At 42.6% G+C, this 10,010-nt stretch overlaps 1 protein-coding gene across 3 annotated transcripts; it reads right to left on the minus strand.

Annotated features, from left to right (window-relative positions):
* Positions 1-541: 541 nt before the first annotated feature.
* prrg1 (proline rich Gla (G-carboxyglutamic acid) 1) lies at positions 542-8,349 on the minus strand. 3 transcript variants are annotated; one of them, XM_083767649.1, is made up of 4 exons: positions 8,280-8,349; positions 7,284-7,360; positions 4,668-4,828; positions 542-3,096 (listed from the first exon to the last, which is right to left on the minus strand). In XM_083767649.1, the coding sequence occupies exons 2-4, from the start codon at positions 7,291-7,293 to the stop codon at positions 2,638-2,640; spliced, it is 630 nt and encodes a 209-aa protein (XP_083623775.1). In that variant the 5' UTR covers positions 7,294-7,360; positions 8,280-8,349; the 3' UTR covers positions 542-2,637. The 3 variants fall into 3 exon arrangements, with proteins under 3 accessions (XP_083623775.1, XP_083623777.1, XP_083623776.1); XM_083767651.1 differs by having other exon boundaries at positions 7,284-7,349; positions 8,271-8,332; XM_083767650.1 differs by lacking the exon at positions 8,280-8,349 and adding an exon at positions 7,409-7,480 and having other exon boundaries at positions 7,284-7,357.
* Positions 8,350-10,010: the final 1,661 nt, after the last annotated feature.

A 10,010-nucleotide genomic window follows, 5' to 3' on the forward strand; every position in this document is an offset into this window, starting at 1 on the left:
ATTTAACCCTGTCTTGCCTTCTATTCACCCAGGAAGCCTTGAAGGTGTCAGCTGGTGTTGTACAGAGCATTTCTTGGGTATGTGTTTGTGTGGCAAAGGGGTGCCGGGACTTGTGGAGCTTGCGCTGCGGTGGTGTCTCCGTGACTATCTTGTGAAGGTGAGATTCACTCCTCTTTGCCTTCCGAGCAAGAGCCAGCGTGGCTGCTTCTTGTCTGACCTCTGCTGGAGCGATTCCAGTGAGGACAGGCAGTTGTTTAGATGGAGTGGCTTGCCAACTGACTCTCCTCACTGGAATCACTCCATCCTCACTGTGAGGAATCATTCCAGCATATTCAGCTTCACCTCACTAAACTGACCATGGTTCTAACAAAGGTATTTACAATGGCGCTGACTATGGTACTTACCGCCCGGGACTATGGTGCAGAATATGGTTAAGGGCTATTATATTATTTTGTAAATCTAATTTACTTACAAAAGCACTGCTTTTCCTCAGCCTTGACTATGTTGATAATTTTATTTCAAGTACAGAAAATGAAACAAATGTTTTTACAACCCTTTTATTACAAATTAACATAAGCTTTTGCACAAATCCAATTTTTATTTAAACACATTCCCTTACATTTTGTTAAAAGATGTTCGACTTTTGTTTGTTTGCTTGATAAGGCATAATAAAAAAACAATACAACACATTACATCCCAACCAGTAGTCCAGTCCAAGGTCATTGCGGAGGAGCTGGTGCTGAGATCAAAATAAATATCAGTGCTCAGTGGGTAGTGTACACAGAGACCATTTTCAAAAAATATCAAATGAATATTAGGCAGATATATTTGGTTTCTCTAATGTCTTCAGAGGTGTTTCATATTGATTGAGAATTAAGAGTAGTAACATTGTTATTGTCTAGGAGGGCTCTGGGAGACCAAACCAGACTGCCTTAGTATTCATTACTTAACTTGAAGAAAAAAATAGTGCCTTCATTCACCACCTAAAATAGTTGCATTAGTGATCAATGCATTCACTGCAATAGAAAATATTAGCACTCACACATACAGCACTTACATTTTTATATATTACACATGCTAAACAGTTTCTGGCCATGTTGATATCTAATACTGCATTGTCCATTATTGGCTTCACACCCACATTGCGTTCTGTCCCATATTCCGCTCACAATTCACTCCACGGCCCTGCCTAACAAAATAGTAAACAGTCTAAAGTCTAAACACTGCCCTGTTTGAGTGCTCTTCTGAGCATCTTTCCCTTGGAGAGTTCAAATCATGTGATAGGTGAAAAATAGCCCAGCATACATTTCCTAAGGCTTATCAAATGTAGTTAAGATCACAGCGATCACAAGGGAAGGGTAGGCTACATTTTCCACATTGTTCAAATGATGAGGCCCACAGTAAATGTCACCCGACATGAGCCGGTAAATGAGCACAAAGCCAAGTATTGACCGTCAAACAACATTGGGCTAGAAAGAACCAAATCCATGTGTACAAACAAAGCCAGTTACATGGCTGAACATAATACAGGCTAACAGGACACATACACAAAATATACATTTTCATCACAATAGAAGTTTCTTGCCTTTAACAATCAACAAAATAGTCTACACATTTAGAAATGTTTTCCTTTCTTATAACTATGGCAAACAGGAAAATAAGTTATGTTTTCCTCCTTTATGTCACATGCAGGCATTACAATGCCTTGTGCCTTAAATTATTTGCTACACTGTGATAGAATGGAAAACAACTTGATGGATTAGGTCACGGTGTGTTGGTTTGGCTCCATCCCAAACATCATTCTACTTCCATGATGAGTGGTTAGTGCAAGTTTCAACAGCGCTGGCTCCAGCAGAAATTGACTCTAGTCCATTAAAATAGTTAATGGTTTATGGAATTAGTGAGGGGGCTGGTGAATAGTGATACCAGGATGATGGCATTATTAGTGATGAGGTTTTAGTGGAGGTTAGGGAATTTGTCAGGATGGCCCAATCCCAAAGTCCACCCTAGGTTCCTGGACTTGCAGACATGCTTTCCTCTAGTCCATAGGACCAAGCAGTGTCCCATCTCAAAAACAGCCACTTGAAGGCTATTGAGCTGACTGAGTCCTTTATCTTCTCCTTCTTTGCCAACTTTTATGCCAATTATGGTAACACCCATAATTTGGCTCATTCTGATGGTTTTCAGTAATGACCCACCTCTTCCTCTCTGACAACACTTGAGAACGCAAATAAGTCGTTAGACTATCTAGACCAGGATACATCCCAATCTACAACATCTTCTGTTCTGACTGTACATTTTACTTGTTGAGCATTTAAAAATAACTTTAACTGATGAACTTGTGTAGCTCATTCACAGGTACAGACCTTGCTTTTTTTCTCTCTCAATATGCCATCCTTGCATTTGTTAAATTATTTACATTGCCTCATTGTGTTAAACCAACGTTTTTTGTGTTGTCCCCCAAAACATGGTGCTCCATAACTGAGTAATGCACTTAATGTCCCTGGTGATGTCAGAAGTATGTCCCTTTTTCGTTATTATTTGTGCACATCTAACTCAGTAAGTTACGTGGGAAGTCTAAGTTCCGAGTCCAGAATCTTAACTTTGGGATTGGGCCATTGAGACCGGCTTGGAAACTTACTTCCCCAAGCCAAGGTTGACACTGGTAGTGTTGGTGTTGACAATGTCCTCGTACTTTGGAGGAGGCTCTGTCTCTATGTGGACATCTGCATGGCCCACAGCCTCGTCGTAAGATGGCGGTGGGTTTCCAGCACTTCCTCTTCCCGATGTAACCTCTGAGCCCGGATAGGCTGGACTACTGTGACTACTTGATTGGTCACCAAGGTGGTACTCCCTTCCCCACTGGTCCATAGAGACCACAGCTAGGTTTGGGTCATGGTGTGAGTGCCCCATACCACGGCTGCGCTCTGAGCGCTTGCGGGTGTGGCAGCGCCACACAGTGATGGCTACCGCCGCAATGAGCAACACGACCAATAGCAGCGGCAGGATCAAGTAGAGCGAGTGAACTCCGCCCACCACCGACTCTAGCCCTCCACTTGGACTGCTCTCCCGCACATACTCCTCCCAGAAACGTCTCTGTAGCCAATCAGAAGAAAAAGAAAGATGTCAAATGTTCTCATTTTTTTTGACCAGTCTGAATGTAACCTCCCTCTGTTGCCCTCTACTGGCTGTTTTCACTATACCATTTTAAACACCTAAGCTTTAAAGGGAAACTTCACCCTTTTGTCAAAAGATATATATGTTAATGATTAGAAGATTTAGAACACTTTCTTGGGGGTCTTTTTGTGTAATATGTGGTTTTAGATTTTAGCAGAGAGCCCAGTGTCTCTGATGTCATGGACACTGGGCTCACTTACTTCCTGGACTTTACACACACAGACCCCCAGGAAAGTGATCTAAATCTTCTAAATGTCATTAACATATTTTTTTGCAAAAAGGTTGAAGTGTCCTTAACAGTACAGCAGGCATGTTCAATACATGGCATTATGAAACATAATTAAATAGACCTGTTAATTAGCCAAACTGACTATGGAATGTGCTTTTATACAGCTGTTCTCTAGTTTCCTCTTAAATTACATTAAGGTATATCCAACAGTAGAACACTGATTTTCAAACATTACATTTTCAAGGACCCCCAGTTTGACATGCATTACACCACAGATGTGATTTTTTATCAATAGGCTTTTACAATGTAGTTTGGGGTCCAATCTCTGCGACTGTACAAATGGAACCAAATGGACCATTACGGGACCATTTGGTTCCATTGTACACTCTGAGATAAAAACCCATATCTCCTCAAGGGCCCCACGTTGAGAACCAGTGAAATAAGGGACATGCATGTAAGTGTATATATACTTTATTTTGTGCCTTCCATTTTGGGTGCAGCACCTGCCTTCTTCAAACGGTTTTTGCATGTGTTGACTACTTTGAACTTGTTTAATATAATGTCCAAAAGCCAAATTTCATAGTGCAGAATGTTGAGAAAAACAATGGCTAAACAATGACCCTCCCACATGATTATGCATGTCCATCCACATGATTGTGCTCTCACAATCGTTTTAGCGTTATGCCTCCCTCCAAAGCATGCACTCAGCTTTTCTTCCTGCTGATGATAATCGCTTCCTGAATAACAGCCACATTCCAGAAGCAAATACACTTGGGAGTAGGATTTCACTATTGAGTATACAGACACACACTTTTGTTAAGCGGTTTATCAGACTAGACGGGTGAACAAATAGGTGTGGCAGGTGTTCTCAAATGCCTCTCCCATAACAGTAAATACTCCCTTATAAACAGTAATGACTTTCCCCTGGCACACAAACCAGCTCTGTACAAGTGCTAACTCTAAAAAGCCCAATAGATTATTGTGTATTGATGAAATGTTTGTGAGTGGTCCTCAAAGTGGGGTTCGGGGACACCCAGGTGTCCATGAGGGGATTCAAGGGGGTCCCCAACAGAATTGGCATCAAATCAGTTACTCAATCACTTAAACCCTATTTTGTACTTTTTTCTTATTTTTTTAACACAAATTTTCTCTTATGTCACTGGTAAAAACAAAATCTCCAGAAGTGGGTCCGCAGTCATATACACGTGGGTGTTCTTGGCATGAAATAGTTTGAGAAGCACTAGTGTAAGGATCCTCTCACTGTCTTCTCGTGGTCCTCGAAGGCCTCGTGCGCCTCCTCGTAGTTGCAGACCTCCTCGCGACACTCCCTCTCGATGTTGCCCTGCTTTATCTCCTCCAGCAGGGAGTAGGCCCTGGGCAGCCTTTTCAGAACCGCATGGGCTTCATCCGCCGACAGGAACACTGGAAAGTAGGGTAGAGGAGGAGAAGAGATGAGTGAGTGATTGGTTGTGATGATACCTAGGGTTTGATTTGTGTAAAAGAAAAGGGAGAGAAAACAGATGAGGTGCATTTCCTTAACAACCTTGGCCCTGTATGCTTCGTCAAACATAGCAAAAATACTTTTGCTGTTTTTTAATTGAAAAAGAAATAGAAAAATCTTGACAAATTTGTCAAATAGCAATGCCAGGGTTATTATGGTAACCGAACCCTGGATATATTGGAATTGCAGATACAGCTTAAAATGCTGGATCAGGTATCTGCAAGTAAAGTACAATTGTCTATGCACCAATCCAATACAGCATAATTTATCATCTGACGATTGCTCCTTTACGCTACACCGGCAAACAACAATGCACGCTTTGCTAGAGGAGAGTCACGAGTGTAATGTTAGAGCTAGCAGAACGTAATTGTCAAAATGTCATTAATTCTCTGTGTATATTCTCTGCATCTGTAGGATTCAAAACCAGGCCATACACAATCATATCACATCAATGCAGGGTTTGTTAGTTAGTACTTAGTAGCAACTGTATAACACTTTAAACCAGGCATATTTTGGGCATACTGCAGGCGAAAATTCTGTTTACAGACAGTATTGACTGATACCCAAGTTCAGGTATTAGAAAGGAAAACATGGTATGGGAACATGTCCACGAGTGACCATAAGGGTCCCTATGAGAGACAGAAGAGAGAAAATTGGTGGATGAATATAAGTAAGGGAGAGAGAGACTAGGGTGATTAAACATAGTCTGCAAATTTTAAATTAAAACGCATTTCAGACATTTCTTTCAGCACAAAACACCTAGTGCCGATATGAGGGTACATTTTGTCCACTATATAGGGTATAATCATTATTACTGTAGTGTACACACCACTAGTACAAAATGGCGTAATCACTCTAGTGCACAGTATAGTGCATTATAGACTAGGCCCTAGGGAGTGATTTCGGACACAGCCCTAATCAATGGGTTAAATGCTAGATCACCATGGTCATGGTCCTTTGCGAATGTATAACCCTTGCAAGTGAGTGTGGAAATAAGATTTAAAAAAAGAAGCAAAAATGAAGAGTGAATAAATGAGGAAGAAGATGACAAAGAAGAGGGAGAGAACCAGGCAAAGTGAATTTGGGGAAGTGAGTAAGAGGCAGAGAGACCGAGATGAGGGAATGAGAGTTCTGAAGAGGGGGGGAAATCAGAGGGTTAGTTAACCCATTCTGACCTGAGATCAGATTCATACGAGGTTTCCACTGGACACACACTGGTCTGATTAACCCATTCTGACCCGAGATCAGATTCTAAAAATGTCAGTCGTTCTTCGATTTTCAAAAATATTTTTTTTTAAAATAGCAGACCTACAAGCTCGTATCGCGCCATGAGCTTGTAGATCTGCTATTTTAAATAGCTAAAGCATAACATGATGCTGACACCAAAATGGGTGCCCGTTCAGAATGGGTTAATGAGAGTATTGAAGAGGGGAGGATGGGGTGAGGGAATGAGAGTATTGAAGAGGGGAGGATGGGGTGAGGGAATGAGAGTATTGAAGATGGGGTACAGGGGGCGAAGGAATGAATTGAAGAGGGGGAGACAGAGGGTGAAGAATATAGGAATGTTGTTGTGAGTTAGAGAGAGGCATTGTAATAAGGGGGAGGGTACAGTACTACAGTGTATGGAGAAAGAGGCTAAGAAATTAAGTAATCCTAAGAAAGAATACTGGAAGAAAGAGGCAAGGTAAATGGGGGAAAGGGCGAGAAAAATATTACAATTGAGGCAAATAAAGAAAGGAAAGGGTGAGAGAGAGAGAGGAGGGGACTGAAACAAAGCCATCTGAGGAGAGCTGAGCGCTGCCCACTAAACTACATTTTTGGATAAAACAAAAGCTCCTTTGATTAAGGAACGTCCATCCCTGGGAAGGATAAGAGAAGCTAGAGGAATGAAGAGGCAGCGACAGACAGAGCAGCCCTCTGTTCCAAATATCAACCATAAGAGCAAATGCAGGCAGGGGGGCAAGAACACAAATCCAATAGAGGGAGGGAGGAAGCATTCAACATGCTTCAGAAAAGTCCACAGCAATTTAACTCTAAGACGGTACAAATTTGTACACTCAGTTACAAATTGGTACGTTTTTACAGTGTACAGAGAATATCCCGTGACTCATAATTATAGGGCCATGTTTGGACAACACACACACACATCAGGAAACAATGTACACAAAGCAGGAAAACTAGGACTTCCCGTCAAAAAGAATGCCAGCTGTGTCCAAAAAAAGTGTTTTAAAAAAGAAAAAGATCTACATCCTGGTTTGTGGAAGAAACTTCCAACAATATTTCATTTCACCAGGACTCATTAAAACGTGTGTCGATACTAGCCCGCAGCTTAAACATGTACTGCATGTAAACGTACTGTAGCGTGAACAAACTTACCACCCCCCATGATTCCTGCGGGTCTGTTGGGAGAGATTTGTCTGTAGAAAGACACACTCTGCTAGTCTTCTATACTCCTGTTCCCAACACATGTACAACACACACACACACACACACACACACACACACACACACACACACACACACACACACACACACATTTAACATATTTATTTGTGTTTAGATTTGCTCTGGTCCATAGCTCTAACATTAACAATAAATTCTTGAACACAAATAGTAGAAGTAGATGCACAAACTGGGGGAAACTCAACTTCAAAAACAGACACGCACACGCACACGCGCACACACACACACACACACACACCACACCACACCACACCTATAATTCTATAGAGGCATTTAAGCGTGTGGCATAATAAATAGCTATATGAACGACGTCGTGACAGTAAATAAAGTCCTGTTGTGTGTTGATGTGCATCCGGGGCTATACACTCAAATCTGAGGCTACAATGGTTCGAAAGGAATTTAACTGTAGTCTGTAACATCCGCGAGTCAGTGAGTGGCGCTCATGACGCTGGTTCCAGGAATGGTGCTGCTGCTGTGACAGAAATAAACGGACCAGGCAGCAACTGCAAGACATGTCACTAATACAAAGCCCCATCTTTCGCCGCCCGTTAGACAGGCTGGACACACAGAGAGAGATGGAGAAACACACTGACACGACACGAACGAAGCGCGCGTAAATAATGATTTGACCGTGATCATCATAGTCATAGCACAGCGGCATTTGTTGTCCGAATGTCATGATGGGCGACCGAGAGGAGAGAGGAGCGGCATAGCATAGGGGTCGATTAGATACAGTTGCTGACAAGCGAGATTTATTTGTATCGGGATCAGTGGCCGCTTTGCCTATTCACTAACACAAAGCAAAGCGCCCATGTGAGCAGTTCAATATACATACGAGCGCCGACAATAATGTGTATAACACTCTGATGTGTTTACCAATTTACGGCAACAGATAGAAACTTTATTTACCTGATTTGTAACCCAGCTGTGCCAAAACGCTCCCTTTACAGTCTCTGTTGTCGAAAATATGGCTACGCACGCGCACAACAGCCTGCATAGCAGCCCATTTTCCTATTTTAAAGGGACAGTCCGGAGATTAGACCGACCCACCCACCCACTGTATCCTATATCCATCATGGTGGTTACGTGTGGTAATGCCAAACAAATAGAATCTGTGCAAATTCAATTTTTTATGTATTTAAATATATATTCAAACTTCTTCATTTGTGCATTTACTATTTGCAACACGTGCTGTCTACAACAGAGCAAAAGACAGCTAAATGTGCAATAGTAAATATATGTGTGTAGTGTAGCCTTGTATTTATTTTTTTAGATTCAAATAAAGGCTCATACATAGTCTGGATTTTCGGTGGTGAGGTGACCATCGCTCCGGTGGTGAGCTGACCACCGGAGCTGAAATAACGTTGAGCGGTGGTGAGTAAAAACAGAGAGAAGGGCTGGAACGGTGGAGGTGGTTTGCTCTTCACCACGGCTCGTGACGTCATGTTGTAGTCCGGTGGTCACCTCACCACCGAAAATCCAGACTATGTATGAGCCTTTAGTCATCCTTGAGGACTGGGACCTCTATAGGCCCCAGGCCTTGTGGTCATAACATGCACAGTGCACCCCAACAACATCTTAACTAGTAGAGAGCTGCAGTGAGCTGACGTCAGTGGACCCTCATGTTCGGACCACCACCTGCGCCTGAGCTGGGGGGGGTATGAGTATGGGGCCACATTGTAACTCCCTCCTTACTGGCCTACCAGCATGTGCACTTAAGCCTCTCCAGCTGATCCAAAATGCCGCAGCTCGCTTGGTCTTCAACCAGCCAAAATTCTCACATGTCTCCCCCCTGCTCCGCTCCCTCCACTGGCTCCCGGTCACTGCCCGCACAGAATACAAAACTCTGATGCTGGCATTCAAGGCAACCAAAGGTATGGCTCCCCCATATCTTGCAAGTATGATTGAACCCTACAAACCCTCCCGCACACTCAGATCAGCCAATGCAGGGAAGCTGGAAGTACCCTCACTAAAAACGCCGGGACAACGCTCCAAACGTCCCTAACTCTTCTCCCTTCTGGCTCCAAAACTGTGGAATGCACTTCCCATTGCAGTCAGAACTGCAGCATCACTCCCAATCTTCCGCCGTAGTCTGAAAACCCACCTTTTTAGACTCCATCATGGCCCATAGCGCTTACCCTACCCCCTTAGATAGCATTTCTGTAGACTTAGATAGCATCTGATACAGATATAGCATGTTATGTAGACTGCACTATAATTGCATTGTATATAGTCATAGCACGCCATAGTACATATGTATAGCATAGTAGTATATATATATATAGTTTATATGTATAGTCTCATAATATAGATATTCCACTGTTACTTTCTTAGCTTACGCATGTTTTATGATAAATGCTTTTGTGATGTATTCCCATGCTGTTGTTCTTGATTATTGTAAATCGCTCTGGATTAAGAGCGTCTGCTAAATGCCTAAATTGTAAATTGTAAGGTGTGTGTGTGTGTGTGTGTGTGTGTATGTGTGTGTGTGTGTGTGTGTGTGTGTGTGTGTGTGTGTGTGTGCGCGTGTGCATGTGTGTGTGTTAGCCGCAATTTGCAACAATACCCTCCATTGACAGCCCATTGATCAAATTGAAATTTGCGATCTGCTTGTATTAAGATTCGGCACAAACAAGGGAC

Source organism: Protomyctophum parallelum (assembly GCF_964188405.1).
Source record: "Protomyctophum parallelum genome assembly, chromosome: 6".
NCBI lineage: Eukaryota > Metazoa > Chordata > Actinopteri > Myctophiformes > Myctophidae > Protomyctophum > Protomyctophum parallelum.

Bases quoted from the DNA above. Each gene is read 5' to 3' on its own strand.
- prrg1 (XM_083767649.1), bottom strand. The intron at 3,097-4,667 runs GTGAGAGGATCC...GATTGGCTACAG, and splicing joins TCGAGGACCACGAGAAGACA to AGACGTTTCTGGGAGGAGTA.